Raw genomic sequence first — 23,448 nt, 5'->3', positions numbered from 1 at the left:
CGGAATGTTGGATAGAAAATAATTTCTCAATTGACGTGGAAGGATTTCATAGCTTTGTTTTTCCAAGAATGCGTTCAAAATCAAAACAAGGAGGTTGTTGTGTTATTCTAATTCGTGAAAAACTTAAGCGTTATGTATCTTTTCTTGAAATTATGTGTGACACTATAATATCATTATATGGCTTAAGCTTGATAAATGTCTATTAGATAGTTCTGAAGATTTGTATTTAGCATGTATGTATATACCACCAAGCAGTTCAACTTTTTACCAAGCTTATGATTGTGATATATTTAGTGAGCTAGAAAACCAAATTGTTAAATATTTGACTTTTGGAAAAGTGATGTTGATTGGTGATACTAATGCAAGAACTGCAAATGCAAATGATTTTATATTGCATGATATTCTACGTTAAATGTATTGAGAGATTTAAGTGAAGTTTTATTTTATGGTTTAGACACGCGTCTTCAAAGTAGAAGTAATCCTGACATGGTCGTCAATGATTTGGGTAACAATATAACAACAAGTAATCTTTATGTAAAAGTAGTGGATTAAGAATTTTAAATGGGCGTCATATTTTGGGTATGGATAAAGATTATAAATTTGTTGGCCCAAGGGGCATGAGCGTTGTGGATTATGTTATAACTACCCCTGATATATTTTCAAAAATTGATCAGTTCATTATAGCAAATTTTACTATGTACTCTGATCATGCGCCTCTTCATATCAGACTGAAGTCTAAAATAGAAATTATTAGCATTTCAACTGTGCTTAGTGATAGTGAAAACCAATTGTTGTCGAAATTCGTCTGGAACCAGGAAATGATTCACCAAGCCCAGTTATCTTTAATAGCGAATTCTGTTGACCATGTGTCATGTTGCCAGAATACCCTGTGTGATACCCAGTCTAGTATTGACGAATCGGTCGATTTGTTTACATCACGCCTGAGTGACCTTATGTGACCCTTTTTCGAAATCAACAAAAGGTCTTTAAACCCAGTTCAAGACTCAAGTGGAGCAAGATCTCATTCATGCGTGAAGTCACCTGACAAACCTTGGTTTAATGAAGATCTCGGAAATAAACACAGGATATATCGATCAGCACTCACTCGTTTTAATAATACAAAAAGCAGAGTTAACCATTTAAACTTGATCGAAGTTAAAAGGAACTACAAATGTTCAGAAGCAAAACTTAAATGCCAGTATTTACGAAAAGAAGGCAACCTTCTTGATCATCTTTGTACTAAAGACAATCCGAAAATATTCTGTAAACATTTCCAGAAAAGAAAACCTATAAACCATACATCAATTGAACTGGACCTATTCCGAAAACATTTTGAAGATTTATCTACATTTACTACCAATATGGATAATGATCCCCCAGTGAACACCGGAACTGCCGTGTTTGAAGAATTAGATATTGAAATTTCTGTAAAAGAAATAGCAGATGCTATAGACAATCTTAAAAGAGACAAATCGCATGGTCTTGATTATATTTTGAATGAATATTTAATAGAATTCAAGGGTATACTTATGCCATATTTACATAGTATTTTTAATCGTATATTATCATCCAGTTATTTTCCTACACAATGGTCAGATGCAGTTATTGTCACTGTCTTTAAAAAGGGTGACCCAGTTGACCCCAACAATTATCGAGGTATAAGTCTTATCAGCTGTTTTTGTAAACTGTTTACCTCAATATTGAATCGTAGACTTATATTATGGGCATCTTCTAATAGTATTGTCACAGTTGCACAGTTTGGTTTTCAACCTATGTTAGGAACTACGGAAGCAATTTTTGCACTTCACTGTCTGGTTTCACAAGCGCTTCAAATTAAATAACGGTTTTATTGATTATAAGAGGGTCCTTGACTCTATCAATAGGGAGAAGTTGTACAGAAAATTAAAGTATTACGGTATACAGGGAAAGTTACTTGCAGTAATTCGTTCAGTGTATTCAAGAATTAGAACGTACATGTGTTAAATCTTCTGGTCGTATTTCTAATTTCTTTTAAAATCATGTTGGTCTTTTACAAGGAGAAGTGTTGTCTCCCATGTTGTTTGTATTATATGTTAATGATCTTGAAAATGAATTTATAAAAAAAGGTACTGCCCCTACTGACCTGCAATTATTAAGTCTTTATCTACTTATGTACGCAGATGACATGGTATTGTTTTCTGAATCAATTGATAAGCTACAGAGCATGTTGAATATTTTACAGTTCTATACAAATGAATGGAACCTTGATGTCATTATTGTATCTAAAACTAAAGTCGTTATTTTTAGAAATGGTGGGAATTACTGCACCAATGAGAAATGGCTTTATAACGGTGAATATTTACAAATTGTGGACAAGTTTGTTTATCTAGACATTATGTTCAATTATAATGGTAAATTTTTACCACTCAAAAACAATTAGCGGCACAAGGTCGCAAAGCCATGTTTGCTCTCAAATCAACAATTAATCAGCTTTATTTAAACCATTGTACTTTTTTTTCTGTTTTTGATACTTATGTGTGTAGCATTTTAAATTATGGATGTGAAGTTTGGGGTTCCCACAAGGGACAAAATATTGAAAAGGTCAACCTTGAGTTTTTATGCTTTGTGCTTGGTGTTCGTAAAACTACAAATACAACTATGTTATATTTCGAGACTGGGCTTCTACCCTTATATCTCATTCGTATATATCGAATGTTTAAGTTCTGGTTTAAATTATTACAGACAGAAAATTGTATATTAAGAGCTGCTTGTGACTGGTCATATTGTATTTGTGAAAACGACAAGCAAAATTATCAAAGCTGGGCAAAATTTATGAAGGACCAATTATATAATTTGGGACTTGGCTACATGTGGAATGACGAAAGTAACTTAAATAGTCGTATTTGTCTACCAATTATTCAGGAAAGACTTAAAGACAACCTTATTTAAACGTTGCATGGCAAGTTGCAAATAGAAACAAAATGTTTTATTTACAAGCACTTAGTTGATAATTTTTGCTTACAATATTATTAAGAAAAATCAATACCAAGGTTGTATAAAAAATGTATTTCAAAAATGAGGTTGTCCTCACATAATCTGCTTATTGAAACAGGTCGACATAAAAATATACCAAGAGACAAAAGATTTTGTAAAACTTTGTAAAAACTAAACTTTTTAAAAAAAGAAAAGAAAAAAAGATGAATATCATTTTATACTTGTGTGTCCAATGTACTTAGCATTACGATCAAAGCTTATAAAAAAGTACTACTGGTGTAAACCATCCATGTGCAAATTAATACAGTTACTAATGTTAACAATATCAAAGAATTGTGTAATTTAGGAAAATTCATTTACACCTCACACTCAGAATGGTCATTTGCTGATTTCAATTGTTATTACTATCAATATATATATAATATATACAGACCCTGAAACGTACTACTACACCAAAAAAGCGTGCGACTTTCGTGCGAGAAACGTTTCGTGTAAACCGTTTAGCGTTTCGTGTAAACCGTTTAGCGTTTCGTGTGAATCGTGAAGCGTTTCGTGTAAACTGTTTAGCGTTTCGGGCAAAGCGTGCAGCGTTTCGGGCAAAGCGTGTAAATCGTTTCGGGCAAAGCGTGCGAGAACCGTGTGAAACGTTCATCAGATTTCATTCGGAACTCTCTGACAATTTAATTGTTTCAAAATAGCGCTCGTGTTAAACATTACTTTAAACTGTTTGTGATTGGCAAAACTCCTTTGAGATATTCTCGTGAAAAAAATCTATAAGAAATAATATACTTATCTGTTTACAAAATTGAATTAATTCTTAAAAAACAAAAGAAAAGTACGCATATTGAAGAATACTAGTTACTGAGACTATTCGGCTGTGTACAACCAGTACACATAACCTCGGACATCGGGTAAGACCTGCACCTGGCTGAACCTGTCAATCAAACTCTGTGTATTCGTTTTCATTGGATGGTCACGCGTCTCTTTTTTGTCAATAGCCAATAGAAATTTAATGACTTCAAGGTAGTCGGAATCAGTATTTGATGATGCACACAATTTCAATGATAGATTATTTAACATTAATTTAACTTTTCATTTCTATGAAATGGGGAAGAAAATTCTTCTGAATCCCAATTAAGAATATTTCTACAAGTTATTTTTTTAATTATTTAAACACTGATTACGGAAAACAACAAGTAATTAACACACTGAAATTTTCCTAAAATGTACACATGCAATTAATTATTATGGGAACCTATATGGCTTGCATGGTACATGTACTTCATTCAAATAGATTATGATAGATATATTTTACGCCGTTATGCGGGGCGCCGGTTATGTATACGAATATTGATACAAAAATTTAAACCATTTTTTATGTTTTGTTCTTTCCGAAATCTGAAATAGTAATGACATCTTTCTTTATTGTTTAATCGATTGATTTTTTTTCTGTGATATTATGTATGGAACATTTATTTATGCGAATGATTCGACATAAGAAAAAAATTAATCGGTTGTTTTATAGCATTTTCTAACTTATGTGACTAATTTTATTTTACATAACTTTCAAAATTATCAATGTAAATAATTACGGATTTATTTACTGTTAGTATTTTTACATCGTATTCTCTAAAACCAATAAAAATATTAATGTGAGAAGAAAAAACAAATCCCGCCGATTACTGAAAAACCGATTTCAGTTTGTGACATGCGGATTTTATTTTTGGTATTGAATATTGTGTTACGGTAACTTTTTTCTTTGGAATTTCTATTATTTACGGCACTAAAAAGAATCATGGACATTTCTTTTGAGCAATAAATATATTAATAGAAGTAATATTGTTGGCTAATTCTGTGAAAAAATATTTTTTTGCTTTAAATATAAGTACCAAATTAATTTAAACTAGATGCTGTCATTAGACAGTAATACCCGCACCATGTGTTTGCCCCTAAATAACACTGTTTTATACCAGTTTAATTAAAAATGAAGGCTACATGCAAACTCCGGTAATACATTTAAAAATTATAATTTTCATAACTGAAGGATGAGATCCCTGCCCATATGATAATACACATCGTGACATGAGCAGCACTTTATGTGCAATTTGGGGTAGAACTGTTTGCAGTGAATTTTCAGTTAATCAATAATCTTAACATTTTATGTCATAGGAAGTATAATGGTCTATATAATTATTACAAACAAAATTAAAAATTAAATTATGCCCCCTCCCTGTGGCGGTTGCCGGTTTTAGATTTGCTTCTGTGTGCCTACATAAACATCATCGTATGCACAGATTTAGAGAAGGGGTGGGAGTGAGGGGTCCAGACCCCCCCTCCCCATGAAAATTCGTAAATTACCAAAAATACACCTTGGACCCCAATGCTCTTACAGACATGTAAACGCTCTAACCCATTGCGCTTCAATGTTAGGTAACATTATTTGGGGGGGGGGGGGGGTAAATATTTAATCAATAGTCAACATACTTTATTGTTTATCTCAATAGGAAGTATACATGTACATCACAATATGCAGGTGTCCTGCACCACCTTAAAGCTGTTATTTACCTAATAAAATAGTGCAAGTGGATTTGAAGAATAGGTCATAAAAATACATGCATGTTACAAATGACTGATCTTTGTCTGAAGTTACGTACACAACACAGGTTTGCATGTCTCATTAGCGGGTACTAGTTTTACCCAGCTCTTCGATTAGATGGGTTCACGTGTATACATACATGGGTGTTGCTAAAACGCGGAACGGAAAACGGAACAGAAGGAAAACGGAAAATCTTATCTAATGTTATTTACCTCATAGATTTGTTAAGTATGCTAAAACGATATACTTTATGTACCTTTTTAATTTTTTTTGAAAGATTAGCAATATTAGATTATTTATTCAAGAATATTTATTTCCTCAAAATTAACAGTACATGCATTGACCACTATATTCTGTCCCAAAATATCCTCGATTCACTTTTTGCTGTATATTTATATATACCTCAGGGTTCAAGCGATTCTCTTTTAGAAGCATTAAACATTCTCATTATTCTTTCTTTAAAACGTCCTCTCTAGCTTATCAGCTGGTATAAATACACGGCTAAACTGAAATAAAGAAGTCTACGGGGTTTTGCATTTTAACAGACCCGGATGATGGTGTTGAAAAATTGTGCAAGGTCTTCTGAGTGACTTCCAAATGGAGAAAAGATGTCAACATTTTCCAATATAAATCGTCCAAATGTGCTGCATGAATATTTTGGGATCGACAGACTATAGTCCCAATATATAATCGGAAAATCAAACCAGGCAACGTCTAGAGCTCTCTATTCGGATCATATGCATATAGCTGCTGGAATAAACAACTGCATGCTTTGTAATGCAAACGTAAACAAAATTGCATTGCTAAAAATACTAGTTTCACAAATTACCGGGTACTAGTTTCACAAATTACCGGGTATTTTAATGTTTACTGTATTTTAATTTTTTAATGTCGTCAGTCCTACAGTTTTTTTCTTCCATCTCAATGATACTGTATCGTCTGTATGATAAAAGATCGTCTAGAACACCGAAAATTCAATTTTGATGTAAGTATATACATGTACATCATATTTGAAAATAATATAAAAATACTCAAAACACGCATAAAACGCTTTCACTAACTGCGTACGTTACGCTAATATGCCAGCAATACCATATAAGAGAAATAAGTAAAAAGTTATAGCTAATTTGCTCGTTTAATTATGTTAATGTTTCACAATTCGTATACATTTGATTTTTCCGTTTCGTACACAACTAAAGCCGAATGAATACAATGCTATAATTGATAGACATTCATATGAATATTAATAAGATAGCAACATGTTGATAATCATTCATTAGATATAAATAAAAGATACAAAGTAAATCGTTTCTGGCCAGTCTATACCCTTTTTAAGGGATAAACGTGATGATATTTTCCATTCCGTTCCGTTTTCCGTTCCGCGTTTTAGCAACACCCATACATACATGTCTGTGTTTTCCGTATGCAGAAAAGGATTACGGTAGTTAAGATCAGCTAAAGGAATTCATTATTGTGTTTTAATTGGATTATCATTATGATGTTGACCAATTTAGGTAAGCATAATACATGTAGTAGCAGTAGCACAATATAATAAGATGCCAGCATGGGATTCCTGCCAGCATACATACACATGTATATAAGTTCTACTTTCACTTTCTAAATGTAATCTCCCTTTGACAGCATACTGTATCATCATCTTTTAATATTTAAATAAGCTTATCATCGTTACCTATCCTATCGCATTTGTAAAATTTCTGTCATTTTAGTTGCAAAAGTTATTTTTTTCATTTGTCAGACTGCATGCACTGTTGAGTTGACCCCATATTGACCCTGTATAAACAATTTCTTATTAAATTTGTGTATTTCATATGTAAGTAAGTGTAGACACTTATATTTTTTATATGAGTAATAATAGGAAGGAAGGAGTATTTCTTTCTTAATGTATTATAATGCATCAAATACAATGTAGGTCATGACCTTATGGGACTGTTAATTCTGACCCCACGAAACAGGAAAATACAAAATATCTTCTAAAGTCATTATGATGCATCAACTGGTGTAAAGTACATTAATGACCCCCAGGTGTTGTCTTTAACCCCCCCCCCCCCCCCCCCTTTATGAAATAGGAAATTATATGATACACTGTATATTTTGTTAACTTCTGAGATCTGAGATCCTCATCCCTAAACCGTTTAATTTATTTTTGCTCTTTGTGTCATTGCGCGTAAAATTGTATTGTAAGATTATGCCCCCTTGGAGACACCCTGACATTTTAGAACTAGAGATAATAATGTATTTTATCTTATTCATATGTTATACAGTAGTGTTTGATCCATGTGGGTAATTCCTAGCAAAATGATGTCACGTACTGCTTTGTTTAGGAGACTTTACAATTGCCCCAAATAGGTGAATACACATGGCAGTGATGCATATAACATTTTGTTTATAAATCTTAAAAATTGAATTAAGCAATTTCCAAAATGTTAATGTGAATCACGAGAGAAAAAGCAATCAAGAAATGATTTAAAATTTGCTACTGTACACATGTAAGAATGTATTAAGAAGACTGAATCTTTATAAGCAGGTTAGATTGGGGGGGGGATGAATGTGGAGTATAAACATTTATAATTTGAATCATTTATTGTTATTAATTAATTTTAACTTGTCAATGAATACTACTTATTGATCCCAAGGTAGAAATATGACCTCTGATCGTATCTCAATAGATCATTTGTCAATTATGCAAGGTGTAATGTAATTTTTTTTAAGAATAACATTTTTTACCAGTTTATAAAAGTTTTTAGACACCCAAATTATATTTTGATTTTAATAGATTATTCGACAAGGAAGGGGGGGGGGGGGGGGGGAGAGAGAGAGAACAGTTTATATTTGAGTTTGTTTGGGAGTGGGGGTTCCAAGTCATATATTTGACAATTTTTTAATGTAATTTAAAATAAGACTAAGCCATACTACAGTCATGAACATGAATAGTATAGAACAAAACACAAACTAATACATGTACATGTATATATACATAGGAAGTATTACAAAACAGATGATTGATCTATATCTGGGTTCTTAAATTGAATCATATATCATGTACATATTATATTATTGTTTCTTTGTTCAAGGCATTTAAGATGGTATGTAGGTCATGATCCCAAGTGCTCTTCCTGAAATTATCAAATATCATAAAAACCATTGAGATCCCCACCTTAATCCAAAGATATTATTCCTCCTTAGGTCATGCAGGCGCATCAGATCATTATGGCATGTAAGTCATGACCCTAAGGGGTCATCCTGACCCCCTTAGAATCAGAAATTGTCAATTATCTTTAAATTATTGATGTTTGATGATCCTATCTCTATTTAATCTTTATTAATTATTAAGTCTCCTGAATGAAGTTTGGAGACTTATTGTTTTTGTACGGTTCTTAATACATGTATATATTCTTCATCTTCTTTTTCTTCTTTCCCGCTCTGAACTTGTTTCTCAGAGATGGCTGAACATAATTGTACAAAACTCTAGGATATGATAGGCCTGCAAATCTAGTTGTGCACCCTGGTTTGATTTTTCTCATTTTGGGTTAGACAACCACTTTTCGGGGGAGGGGGGGGAGGGGGGTGTCAAAAGGGTGTGGGGTCTAACATTGAACCTTGTAGAAAGAATCATAGACTCTATTGTAAATGGTAACTTGAAAACGGACAAAGATAATAATATAGGGTTTTCATAATCATATATTGGCTGTTACTGGCAATATATAGGGTTTATTAGATCTGACCCCTGGGGTCATCCCCACCCCCCAGGAATTTGAAATTACCATATATCTCAGAAACTGTTATAATCATGACCCCTAAACCATATATATTCATGTTTCTGATGTCAAGGGGCATCAAATGTTATGTAGGTCATGGGCCCTGTGGGTGGTCCTGACGCCCTCAAACAGCAAGTCCCTTAATTTCTTCAAAACAGTTGAGATCCCCACCCTTAAACCATATATATTCTTGTACCTTATGTCAAGGGGCATCAAACGGTATGTAGGTCATGGGCCCCAGGGGTTGTCATGACCCCCCTTGAACAGGAAGTGCACGAATATCTCGAAAACGGTTGAGATCCCCACCCCTTAACCATATATATTCTTGATCCTTAAAGGGCATCAAAAGGTATGTACCGGTAGGTAATGGGCCTCAGGGTTAAATTAATTTTTCAAAACCGTAATGCACATCTATGGAACAGTTCCTTTCATATCCCAAGATATGATGTGTCTATCCATTAAATCATAAAAGGAGTTCTAGGATCTATGTTTTTTTTTAAGTGATAAACGTCAATTTTTCTGCTACATTTTGACTCCCTGGATGAAATTTAAATTTTGAAAACCTTACTGCACATCTATAGAACAGTCCCTATCATATCCCAAGATATGATTGTCTATCCATTAAATCATAAGAGGAGCTCTTGGATCAATGTTTGATTTTTTAGTGATAAACGTCAATTTTCTGCTACTATTTGACTCCCAGGATGAAATTTAAATTTTTAAAACCTTATTGCACATCTATAGGACAGCCCCAATTATATCCCAAGAGATAATGTAGCTACTCCAAAAGTTGTAAGAGGAGTTCTGGGAACCATATTTTTTTTGCCAAAAAACGTCATTTTTTGTTGCCCACTGATCCCCTTAATTAAAAAAAAAATTCTGGAACCTGATCATGCCTCAATATGACACCCCCAATCATATTCTAGAAGATCATTTGGCTACTGCTTAAAAAAAATGACGTTTTTTAAACCAGTTTTTTTGTAAAAAAACGTCATTTTTTAGCCATTAAATGACCCCCAGGACAAAATTGAAAATTCCGAAACCTTATTGCGCATCTATAGGATACCCTTAAACATATTCCAAAAGATGATTTGTCTACTTTTGAAAATGTAGGAGGAGTTCGAGGAAGAAGGTTTTTTGTGAAAAAACGTCATTTTTTACCAATTATTTGACCCCCAGGACTAACAGAGAATTTTTGAAACTTTTTTACAAAACAACATGATACCCCAAATCAAACTCCAAGAGTTCAGTTTGCTGGTTTATAAGATGTAAGAGCAGTTTGAGAAAGTAAAACGTGACAGACGGACGGACGGACGGACGGACGGACGGACGGACGGACGGAACAGGGTAACAACAATATACCCGAACTTTCTTTAGAAAGTGCGGGTATAATAATCAATTCAAAACTTATGTACATATATTTTTCTAATATCAGTATTTCTATTATTTCGTGTTTTCTTAAAATTATTTCTTACTAACAGAGTCAGGGTAAAATCCGAGAGGACCCGAATCGATCAGAATAAAAGCGTGTCCAAAGCGTGTGAAAAGCGAGCAAATCGTTTCGTGCGAGAATCGTTTCGTGTAAACCGTTCAGCGTTTCGTGTAAATCGTTTAGCGTTTCTGGCAAAGCGTGCAGCGTTTCGTGTAAACCGTTCAGCGTTTCGTGTGAACCGTTTAGCGAGCGTGTAGCGAGCGTGTGGTGTCAGGGTCTGTATGTGTTATTTTTGTGTGTATATTTCGGTAACCTGTATATCATTCGCCAAATACAAATTATTCTATAAACATAGGAGTTTGTGCGCACAAGTCAAGATTTGTAGGGACTGACCGTCCATTATTGCCTATATATATTTATGTATTGTTCACCAATATAAGTGCTATAAGATGTATGTCTTTTGCAATAAAGAAATTGAAATTGAAAAATTGTATGTATCAAAAGCTATTTGAGAAGGTTTATTTTTCTGATATGGTATTCATTAAAGGAAATTTAATAACCTTGAATTGTTTTCAACACCCATTGATCATTGGTTATATATATATATATATATATATATATATATATATATATATATATATATATATATATATATTTTCTTCCATTCATGAACGAAATTTTTTAGTCTCTCTACCTTACTCACATCTTTCTCTAAAATCTGTTCTTTCCTCTTCTGTCCACATTTCTCATCTCTCTGCCATATGCATTTCTTCCCCCTAAAAAAGGTCTGTCTGATCCTCTACCTCTACCATTATTATAATTGTAAGGGAAATTCTTTCTTCCTCTTGTGTTAGTATAAAAAGAGTTGTTCTTTGGCCTGTCTCGCTTGTATTTATCAAAGTCTGACAATTCTTTGATCTTTTTCTGAATATCGCCCCCAAATAATAGTTCTGATACGGGCTGAGATGTATTACATATGTCTTGGAATCTACTGGGTAAAACCCTTCTCATCAAAAATTGTCTCTTTTGAGAAATTTGGTAGATTGAATTACACAATGCGATAATTGACTGTTTTAACAGATTTCTTATCTCTTTGAACTTATCATTTGTCTTCATCATTTCTGCAATTCTGAGTAGAGGTGTAATACCACATCAATGGTGGTTTTTTGCACTGCTTGAAAACCAGAATCACGACTCTGGGCAAATTTTGGTAAATTGTTCCATATGTCTGTATTAACCCTTAGGTGCTACTAAATTAGTGCAATTAGCTGGCCTTGGATTATCTTCAATTATTTTTTATGTCTGACCTCCTTTAATACACAAAGTATTGACCATTTCTGCTAGACAGTTTAGAATCAACATCTTTCCCTTTCTGTGTCGGTAGGTATGTGTTCCTGACGAATATTACTGAATAAAGGAGTGGAGTTCATACTGTATGAAGGTTTATTAAATAACGCAGTGTCAAGACGCAATATTTTGACAATTTTGAACTTCAACACACACGCACGTTCTCATCACCTTGCACCTCTCATTCCTTCAATACGTGAAACTGTAATTAAACAAAGACTATAACTAATACTGTGCATTAATATAAACGTTACTGAATTATATAATAATAATATTTCATGTTTACACATATCTATATCTATACATACCTCCTTGCGCCCACTTATAAACAAAGGAACACATACACTGATACAGCTCTTTTGCACTCGCACATTCAAAATTCTCCAACACAAAAGAGTTACAATCACTCGTACGTATAATTAATCGTGAAATAACTTTAACCGTAACACTATCTTATCTGAACTTAACCAATCTTATAATGCCCAATCACTTAATTCCATGTCTTTCTCTGATTCATTATCAGCAAAGAAATGAAACTCGTTTTGATTTTCATTCTCACTAGAAATGCTCTCATGTTCTATTGACTGATTTGTACTCACTATCATGTTGTAAATTGTAAATACAACCAATTAAATCATTTATGCCCATGAGTTCCTTAAATTTATCTATCTCATCTTGACCCATGTTTACTAGGGCATTGGTAATATCTTAACCAGATAACTTGTCATCTTTCTTCGTTTTCTTTGTCTTATTTTTATTGCAATTTGCTTTCTTTCATTTTGTACCTTTAGAACTCTCTACCAGCCTCGCCAATGCACATTCACTCTGGTCATTATCATTATTGTTCAAGTCTTTGTTCACAGAACCTGTAGCAGAATTAGCTCTAGTAACTGCTTTAACTTCGTTCAATTTCTTAGCAAGCATTTTTTCTGCTTCTCAAATAGCGTCGCTATCGAAATCCTCAAACGTATCATTATGAGAGTCTGCTATTATAGAGAGGACTTCGTCCCAGATTTCGTTACAAGATGACATGTAAATTTGTCAACAAAGAAATTCACACGTGAACCACGTGTGTATAAGAAATATACACCAGCATGAAATTCAAGCAGTTAAGTCATTAAAAACGAACAAACACGTGAACCATGTGTTAACAAAGACAACGTCTCAGTTTTAATATGATAACAAACCGTAAGTTGAGCTGAGCCCGCACTTTGTGCGCCAAGAAAAATATGAGTGATAGATACATGGCAGTGCAATATATACAACTGACGTCACATGGTTTGAATTCTTTGAAGAGCGAGCCCGAGTATAATTAGTCAAGAATTATGCTATTGATACTCCGATATGCCAAAGGCTGTATGAAAAGAATGGCTTTAAAGGGGCATGGTCATGATTTTGGTCAAAAATTATTTTTTCGATTTTAATGTTTATAATGCTTCAGTAATGCATTTTCAATTGGCAACCAAAATTTGAGTGTCATTTGTTGAGTTATAAATGAGTTACAGAGCTTGCAATTCCTCGCTATGTAAACAAAGCTTTTGTTTACATTTTGAATGTTGAAGTGAAAATTCCAGTTTAAGACCTAAAATGAATGTGTTAATCGTTAGGAACTGTTTATTTATGCTTAAAAAGAATAAGAATATAGACAAATCATCTTGAAAAAGATTTTTACTGGTATATTGAACCTATGTAAACAAAAGCAGGGCACGAGCCTTGTTTACATGACGAAGAATTTTGAGCCCTGTATCTAGCTTAAAATTCATCGATGAGCACCCAAATTTCATTTGATCGTTAGAAATAATTTATTATTGTAAATAATAAAAACAGAAAAATAGAATTTGACCAAAATCGTGACCATGCCCCTTGAAAGCAACGGTACACAAATATTCCATACTCAAACTTAATTTTTACCTTCCCTTTGCTTTTTCATTAATTCTACCTGTGTATCAATAAGGTGACAAAAATAAAAGTGTGGTAATTTTTATTTTAACGTAAACTTACTAAAAATGCATTCTTATTAAAAGTTAAAAACCATTTCAGTTGACTTGAGTAAATAAAAACGACACCATTAAAACAGTTTTAATAGTTCAGACACATTTTTGTTATGGGGATAAAGAATGAAAATAAAGGCTCGAGCTTTGTTTACAAAACATAGAATATTAAACCCTGTAGCTTGCTGATACCTCAATTATTGACTTTCAAATTTTGACAAAGCATAAAATTACCCATATTAACCATTTTAGCATTAAAAATGGAAAAATAAAATTTTAACATTTTGAGCTCAGATCATGTCTAAGTCCCTTAAACACCCAATGCAAACGCCTAGAAATGGATGTTATTATGGAAATTCCAGAAAAGAATGTCGCATATTTTAATGAAATCAATGAACAAAGACTTTAAATTATACATTTTAGGCACTTGCAGGATGGATAGCTTTTCTTGCTGTTTTGGAAATTGGAAGAAGTGTTTATTTTTTGGGAACTGGTGTGATAGTTCCAATAGTAGACTTTGTATCTCCACTGATATTGTCTCTGACAATGGTAAGAAATTCATTTTTAGCTCACCTGAGCTGAAAGCTCAAGTGAGCTATTCTGATCACATTTTGTCTGTCGTCCGTCTGTCCGTAAACTTTTCACATTTTCAACATCTTCTCAAGAACTACTAGGCCAATTTCAACCAAACTTGGCACAAATCATCCTTAGGCAAAGGGGATTCAAAGTTGTGAAAATTAAGGGCCACACCCCTTTTCAAGGGGAGATAATTAGAAATTAATGAGAAATTTTCAAAAATTTTCTTCTCAAGAACCAGAAAGCCAGGAAAGCTGAAACTTGTGTGGAAGCATCCTCAGGGAGTGTAGAATTAAAGTTGTGAAAATCATGATCCCTGGGGGTAGGGTGGGGCACAATGGGGGGTCGAAGTTTTACATAGGAATATATATAGTAAATCTTTAAAAATCTTCTTCTCAGAAACTAATCAGCCAGGAAAGCTGAAACTTGTGTGGAAGTATCCTCAGGTAGTGTAGATTCAAAGTTGTGAAAATCATGATCCCTTGGGGTAGGGTAAGGCCACATTGGGGGGGGGGGGGTGTTGTGTTAAAGTTTTACATAGGAATATAAAGAGTAAATCTTTAAGAATCTTCTTCTCAGAAACTAATCAGCAAGATGATTCTTTATAATTGTTAAGACTTTGGCTCCAGGACAATTCTTTGGCCTCACAAGAAGGTTCAGAGTTTGATGTAGCTAAATATCCCATATATAAACAATTGTAAAGGATCTTTTTGAGAACTGCAATACTCAACATGTGATATGACTATAAAATTGAAGCAGGCAGCTATTTTTTCAATAGAATCTTTTTGTATTACTGTATTGAGTTATTGCCCTTGATTTATTGATTCTTGATTATTTTAATTAATGCATCCACTGTTATCCAATTATTGTGATGATTATTTTTATACAATAATAAATATTCAATGTATATAAGTTGTTCTGCATAAGTAGTTTTGGGTTAGGCCGGATTAGTTTGTTTATTTTTGATTTCCAATTTTTAGATACTATGAATTATTTTAGGCCGGCACATATATAGCGACAGTGTCTATTGAGTTATGTCGAGCGACTGTTTGGGGTTAAACTTGAACAGGTACCGATAGATTGAGTGTGCGGTCATCCCTGCTCTATCTAATCTTCGTGATTTCTAACCTATGATACAGAGTGTGCGGTCATCCCTGCCCTGTATCGCATTTATACAAATGTGCGGTCATCCCTGCTTGTATTGGTGGTGGTTGCGGTGGAGCACTAGTGTGTGATCATCCCTGCTGGTGTTCTGTCCTTTCTAGCACAAGTGTACGGCACTCCCTGCTTGCGTTAACATTGGTACCTGTTGAGTTGCGTAGGTGTGCGGTCATCCCTGCCTGCGTAACGTTGAGTCCCTATATATGTGCAGAAGCGGTGATTAAAGTCTGCTCTTGTAAAAGTCTGCTCTTGTAAATATTGGCAGCAATCAGGGCTATCCCAGTCTATCTCGGGTACTGGCCCGCGGGGATCACAGGCAGTGACCCCCTTGCACGTTACAAAATCATCCTGTTAGAAAAGGGACTAATGATTATAAACATAAGAATATCCAGGGGGAAAAATGGATTTTATTTATACAGGATATACATGTATTATTGTACATTGTCCAGATTGTTTGTATTATTACTCCATTAAGCTGACTTTATCATACCTATTGTTCCTCAGGTGAGCGATGTGGCCCATGGGCCTCTTGTTTCAAGTGACCAGAAAATACAGTAAAACCTGATTTAAAGGGGCATGGTCACGATTTGGGTCAAATTTTATTTTTCTGTTTTTATTATTTACAATGCTTTAGGAATGCACTTCTAATGATCAAATGAATTTTGAGAGTCAATCCTAGAGTTATAAGCAAGAAACAATGCTCACAACTCTTTGTCATGTAAACAAGGCTCGTGCCCTGTTTTTGTTTACATATGTTAAATATACCAGTAAAAATCATTTTCAAACTGATTTGTCTATCTTCTTATTCATTTTAAGCATTAACAAAAAATTCCTAATGTTTAACACATAATTTTTGGTCTAAAACTGTAATTTTCACTTTAACATTCAAAATGTAAACAAAGGCTTTGTTTACAGCAAAGAATTGTAAGCTCTGTAACTCGCTTATAACTCGACAAATAACACTCAAATTTTGGTTGCATATTAAAAATACCATACTGAAGCATTGTCAACATTAAAATCGGAGAAATGATTTTTGACCAAAATCGTGACCATGCCCCTTTAACATGCCACATTGGGGAAATTTGATAAGTGGCTACTAAAAGGGGCATGGTCACATTTTGGTCAATTTCTTTTTTATGTTTTTATTATTTACAATGCTTTAGAAATGCATTTCTATTGATCATATAAAATTTGAGAGTCATTCTTAGAGTTAAAGGCAAGATAAAGGGCTCACAATTCTTTGTCATGTAAACAAGGCTTGTGCCCTGTTTTTGTTTACATAGGGTCAATATACCAGTAAAAAATATTTTTCTAGCTTATTTGTCTATCTTTTTTTTTATTTTAAGCATAGATAAACAGTTTCTAATGTTTAACACATTCGTTTTAGGTTTAAAACTGAAATTTTTACTTTAACGTTTAAAAAATGTAAACAAACTCTTTGTGTACATAGCGAAGAATTTCAGGCTCTGTAACTCGCATATAACTCAACAAATGACACTAAAATTTTGGTTGCCTTTTAAAAATGTCTTTCTGAAGCATTGTAAATATTAAAATCAGAAAAATAATTTTTGACCAAAATCGTGACCATGCCCCTTTAAGACAGGTGGCCTTTAATTTTAGTTTGCACACAAAATCATGTAAATCAATCCATAAACACAATGCATAAAAGGATATGTTTTGTTATTACACATTTATGTACATATATTTAGCTGAAAGCTCAAGTGAGCTATTCTGATCACATTTTCTGTCGTCCGTCTGTCTGTCCGTCCATCTGTCTGTCTGCAAACTTTTCACATTTACAACATCTTCCCAAGGACCACAGGGCCAATTTCAACCAAACTCGGCAAAATGCACCCTTAGGCTAAGGGGATTCAAAGTTGTGAAAATTAAGGACCACGCCCTTTTGTAAAGGGAGAAAATTAGGAATTATTGGAAATTTTCAAGAAATTTTCAAAAATCATATTCTCACAAACCATTGGGCCAGGAATTTCAAAGCTGAAACTTGTGTGGAAGCATCTTCGGGTAGTGTGGATTCAGTGTTGTAAAAATCATTACCCTTGGGGGTAGGGTGGGGCCACCATGGAGGGTCAATTTTTTTACATAAGAATATATAGAGTAAATCATTAAAAATCTTCTTCTTAAGAACCATTCCACCAGGAAAGCTGAAACTTATATAGAAGCATCCTCAGGTAGTGTAGATTCAAGGTTGAGAAAATAATGACTCCGGAGGGTAGGATGGAGGTTGAATTTTTACATAGGAATATATAGAGTAAATCTTTTAACCTCAAAACCATTAGGCCAGGAAAGCATCCTCAGGAAGTGTAGATTCAAAGTTGTGAAAACCATGACCCTTGGGGGTAGGTCAGGGCCACATTGGGGGGGGGGGCACATTTTTACATGGAATATATAGAGTAAATCTTTAAAAAAATCTTCTTCTCAGAAACCATTTGGGCAGGAAAGCTTAAAATTGTATGGAGGCATCCTCAGCTAGTGAAAATTCAAAGTTGTGAATATCATGACCCTCGGGGGTTCGATTGGGCCACAATGGAGTGTTGAATTTTTACAAAGGAACACATAGAGTAAATCTTTATAAATCTTCTTCACAAGAACCGTTTGGGCAGGAAAGCTGAAACTTGTTTGGAAGCATCATCAGGTATTGAGATTTCAAGTTTATTCAAATCATGATTCCCAGTGGGTAGGATGGGGTCACAAGGGGGGAGGGGGGAGAAAATTTTTACAAAGGAATATATAGAAAAATATCTTTAAATCTTTTTCTAAAAAATCATTTGCCTAGAAAAGCTGTAACTTTAGTGAAAGCAACTTCAGATACTGTAGATTCAAATTTGTTCAAATCACAATCTTTAGGAGTAGTGTGGGGCCACATTTGGGATTCAGTTGTACAAAGGAAAACATTTTATTTATTCACAAAAACTGAAATGTTATTATGTATGCTTTTACTTATATGCAAGCATTTTTATATATTGCTGATTCTTCAAAATTGTTTGAACTTTGGCCCCTGGACAAGGGGTTTAGAGTTTGATGTACAATGTAGGTTTATATCCTGTATATAAACAATTGTGAAGGCTGTTTTTGAGAACTGCAATGCTGAATGTGATATGACTATAAAATCATCCTGTTAGAAAAAATGACTTGATTATAGATATAAGAATATCCAGGGGGAAACGGATTTTTTTGTACAGGATCTACATGTATTATACCACATTGTCCAGATATTTTTTATTATGACTCCATGAAGCTGATTTTATCATGCCTATTGTTGCTCAGGTGAGCGATGTGGTCCATGGACCTCTTTTTTTTAACCTGTGTACTGTGGTTTCATCAGTATTCATTGAATACCAATTTTTGTGGATATCGTTGTTAAATAAATGTTCATTGAAGTGCAATTTCTATTAAGATTTTGTATTGATATGGTCATTAGCCTTGAATTTACGTATCCTTGAAACTGTGATTTTCACTTTATCCACGAAAATTGTTACCCTTGAATATTAATGAAACCACGGTATAATAGTCCAAAATGGTTTTTTGCTTTTTCATGTTTAAGTCTTGGTGAAGTTTTAAGACCAGTTGTTTTGTACAGTTCTTCTTCTTTTTCTTTCTTGTCTCTGAACTTGTCCATCATGTTTCTCAGAGATGACTGAACAAAATTGTACAAAGTTCAGGATATGATAGGCCTGCATATCTAGTTGTGCACCCTGAGTTGATTTTATTTTATTAAGGGTTGGCCAACCACTTTTGGGGTGGTCAACCATTTTTTGTGGGGGGTCAAATGGGTGTGGGGTCTAACATTGAACCTCATAGACTCTATTGCAAATGATTATATCTTGAAAACGGATGAAGATTATAAAAAAGGGTTTTCCGAATCATATATTGACTGTTACAGGAAATACATGGGGTTTATTTGATCTGACCCCTTGGGTCATCTCCACCCCCCCCCCCCCCCCCCCCCCCCCAGGAACCAACATTTGTTTCAACGTGTTCTTGTCACTCAACACAATGCTATATCAGCCGGAGTGTATTCTCGCAAGCAAGATTTGCATTAAAAAAAGGATAAATGTTTAATGAAAATCTGTTCATTTGATGTATTTCATTTTTATTTTGTAGGTCACTTGCATTGTTTTGCTACAGTATGAAAGAAGAAAAGGGGTTTATACCTCAGGATTTTTGCTCATCTTCTGGCTTTTATTATCAGTTGCTGGAGTAATGCTATTTCAATCTAAAGTCAGGACAGCTATTAGAATGGTATGATTTTTAGGTCACCTGAGTAAACTCAGGTGACCTATTGCTATCTGTTTTCGTCCGTCATCGTGCGTCGTCCGTTAAGGCTGATAGGGGCTGTAAGTCTCGTTTTTAGTAATTTCCGGTGAAGCGCTTCCGGTGACAAACAAATGCAGAAATGGCGATATCGATACAGTACTGGGCTAATTATACTACAGACAAACCGAAGTTTATGCGAAAATCAGAGAATGCTGTATATAGCAATCATGTTTTGAAGTTTCTCTTCGACAACGAGACGAATATAGTTAATGCAGTGGTTCAGGCGTCGATGAAGAACAAGTCATACAAAGTAACAGTAAGTAAAGAAATACATGTCTACCTTTAATTTCGTGATTTTAATGTATGATAATGTGCGTAATTATTAATGTAACGTACGTAGTGTAATTTGTGTATTGCTTCCTAAAACGTTCCAAACTTAAAAGTTCAATTTTATTTCCAATAAATTTTGTCACACTGGAGGATAATCGGGTTTGATGGGGATATTACAATTGCAAATTTTATATTACAACCCGTTTTGGACATATTTGTAGGCAGCTCTAGGCGATGGCTATGCCGTATCTTCGACAAATTGTGAGTGTCCTTTAGGGAAGTTTGTCTGTCATCACGTTGCAGCAGCACTGTTGTATGGGTAAGTTCAATCAGTTGTCAATTGAAATGTACTACTGTGACTAGTTCAAGCAGGTAAATATGATGTGAAAATAGGAGGCGATGTAAATATGTTGCTTGACTTAGTAGTACTACATACTGATGTTCATTGAATTTAATGAAAATGTTTAATAACATGTGCCTGATTTACTATTAATTGTGAAATATTAATTCGAATACATAATTATACAGGTACAAATGTGTTAGTAAGACTGATGTGAAATGTGGATGGCTAAAGAATCCAAAGACAGCCATTAAAACAGATGTTAAGACAATGGAAGAATTATTTCCACCATCTCAACCTGATTATCAGTAAGTGTGAAATATTGGATTAACAAGTAAAAAAAATATGGATTAATTGTTCATGCTTTAAGAAGTAATTTTCTTGAATTTTAAGTGCTCTGCGCAGGCCATTCGATGATAACGACAGAAGTTTTTTTCAACAAGAGTTAGCAAAACTAGGCAGATTTATTGGTATAATTGATTGTTGCCAATTTGCAAAAAATGTTTTTACTAATCTGTATTCTGATCTATATTTTGTTATATCTTAGTGTTGATCATTTCATTTTCTGACAGAGTTGCTTTCATTTGAATATACTTTTTTTAAATATCAGTATTAAGTTTTTATGTTGTTTGATTGTTATGCATGTAAAATGAAAGAATAATTTGTAATATTTGATAGAATATTACAGAATTAGTGTATTTGATCACTGAAATTTTGAAATATATAAAAAATTCTGTGATGCTTACTACCTGTAGATAGGTGTAGACTTATTGTAGAAACTTCTAAATGTTTTACAATTACAAAACTTTCATAAATGTTTAGATACATGCATATTCATATATGCACTAGAAAAACAATAACATGTTTGTATATATACAGCTATGGAATGGATTCTTCAGCCAGAACCATGTGAGTCAGGCCCCCCTGCTCCCATCATAGAAGATCTCTTGTCCAGTGCAGAATTTGTTCATTCTGATATGCCCATGGTATGGTTAAGACGAGCTCTGATTTTGTCTGAAGAAGTCATAACAAATACTGCACTGGCAACCAAGGGTAAAAGAAACAATCCAATGTGGTCAATCATCAGAAAAAACAGGATAACAGCATCCAATTTTGGAGCAGTGCTCAGAACAAAGAGAAGACAGTAAACTATTATTATTATATACTTATCCAGCATGATTCATGAATTTATGCATCATGAATAGCATTTGATAATTCTAAAACTAATTATGTACAGGTTTCAATAATAACTGTGTACTGCTTATAAATGGCTAGTAATGGATGTTTTTAACTGCAGAATTACCATTTCTCTCAAGAAACGTCTCATGGCCTCATACAACTTAGAATCCATCAAAGCAGTTGCTTGGGGAATTACACATGAGGAACATGCACTGAAGAAATATGAACATGAATTTAGTGCTTCAGTGCAACAAACTGGTAATTTTTGTTCTTTAATATTGATCATTTCCGAACAGATGGCATTGTTCTTAAATTGACCATGACTCCATTTTTGAAAGGAACTTTTACCCAAATTTCTCATGAGAATTGTCCATTCTCATATAATTTTCAAGAAATGAAATCAATATATATTTTATTTGTTTGAGGTAAAAACCTAATTTACTTTATATCGATTTATCGATTTTATAAATATTAAATGAATATGAAATATAACAACATTTTCTTTAATATACCCGTTTCAATAAAATTGCAAATTTAAAATTTATTTTGATTCAGGGATTTGGCTGCACGAGTCAGGCGTTTTAGGTGCATCTCCAGATGGTTTGTCCTGCACCCACCAACATGTGATGTGAATTTCCAGACACCAGAGGCTCAAGATGCTGTTCCTGATATAGTTGAAGTGAAATGTCCTTACTCTGCAGCACATTTAACAATATATGAGGCAGTGCACAGTCTAAAGGATTTTTACCATGGTAAGTACATGTATATACCGATGTATATCAATCTAAATTCATGAAAGCACTCAAACTATAGAGTTCTGTGTTCTATTACTCTTTCAAAATATTTGTATATGAACCTCTATTAACTACATTTCCCCTGCTGTTCCAGTTATTGATATAAAGTTGTAAACCGTATTTGAATATATGTTTTATGCAAACTCTTTGTTGTATTTAGAATACAGAGAGGGCTTTTTCTACCTCAAGTCCAACCATCCTTACTTTCACCAGATACAAGGCCAGCTCCATTTGTGCAATAAGAACTGCTGTGATTTGATTGTTTGGACTACTAAAGACTGCAAAATTATCCGGATCACCAAGGACTCTGAGTGGACAAAGAACATTGCACAATAAATAGAATTTTATTTTAACACTTTCATTCCAGAACTAATTAAAAATTAACAAGATGTATTGAAATAACACATCTAATAAAACAAAAGAAATCAGTGCAGTCCACTTCTTTATCATTTGATTTCACATTCAAAACATAGATCAATTGTTCCAGTTATTGATATAAAGTTGTAAACCGTGTTTGAATATATGTTTTATGCAAACTCTTTGTTGTATTTAGAATACAGAGAGGGCTTTTTCTACCTCAAGTCCAATCATCCTTACTTTCACCAGATACAAGGCCAGCTCCATTTGTGCAATAAGAACTGCTGTGATTTGATTGTTTGGACTACTAAAGACTGCAAA

At 33.8% G+C, this 23,448-nt stretch overlaps 2 protein-coding genes across 7 annotated transcripts in view; both read left to right on the top strand.

The window, feature by feature from the left end:
* The window catches only part of LOC105340715 (multidrug resistance-associated protein 1), a 411,670-nt gene that overhangs the window by 44,535 nt on the left and 343,687 nt on the right, over positions 1-23,448 (top strand). For all 5 annotated transcript variants that reach the window (XR_010707346.1, XM_066065106.1, XM_066065104.1 and 2 more), the window contains exons 3-4: positions 14,539-14,664; positions 19,975-20,112. Coding sequence is in view for 4 of the 5 variants with exons in the window: in XM_066065106.1 (XP_065921178.1) it covers positions 14,539-14,664; positions 19,975-20,112 (264 nt within the window). In the remaining variant the exon portion in view is untranslated. The remainder of the gene's footprint in view (positions 1-14,538; positions 14,665-19,974; positions 20,113-23,448) is intronic.
* Positions 20,124-23,199, top strand: LOC105342167 (uncharacterized). 2 transcript variants are annotated; one of them, XM_066065135.1, is made up of 7 exons: positions 20,124-20,447; positions 20,679-20,776; positions 20,986-21,105; positions 21,677-21,941; positions 22,095-22,234; positions 22,532-22,728; positions 22,931-23,199. In XM_066065135.1, the coding sequence occupies exons 3-6, from the start codon at positions 21,057-21,059 to the stop codon at positions 22,606-22,608; spliced, it is 531 nt and encodes a 176-aa protein (XP_065921207.1). In that variant the 5' UTR covers positions 20,124-20,447; positions 20,679-20,776; positions 20,986-21,056; the 3' UTR covers positions 22,609-22,728; positions 22,931-23,199. The 2 variants fall into 2 exon arrangements, with proteins under 2 accessions (XP_065921207.1, XP_065921208.1); XM_066065136.1 differs by having other exon boundaries at positions 20,129-20,443.

The sequence above is a fragment of the Magallana gigas genome, chromosome 7 (genome assembly GCF_963853765.1).
Source record: "Magallana gigas chromosome 7, xbMagGiga1.1, whole genome shotgun sequence".
Lineage (NCBI taxonomy): Eukaryota > Metazoa > Mollusca > Bivalvia > Ostreida > Ostreidae > Magallana > Magallana gigas.
This window is presented reverse-complemented; position numbering and strand designations above follow the sequence as displayed.

What these genes read in the sequence shown, in the direction of transcription:
- LOC105342167 (XM_066065135.1), top strand. Translation starts at nt 21,057, where the DNA reads ATGTTAAGACAATGGAAGAATTATTTCCACCATCTCAACCTGATTATC. An exon ending in CTCAGAACAAAGAGAAGACA is followed by an intron (nt 21,942 to 22,094) that starts GTAAACTATTAT and finishes TTTTAACTGCAG; the next exon opens with AATTACCATTTCTCTCAAGA. An exon ending in TGCTTCAGTGCAACAAACTG is followed by an intron (nt 22,235 to 22,531) that starts GTAATTTTTGTT and finishes ATTTTGATTCAG; the next exon opens with GGATTTGGCTGCACGAGTCA.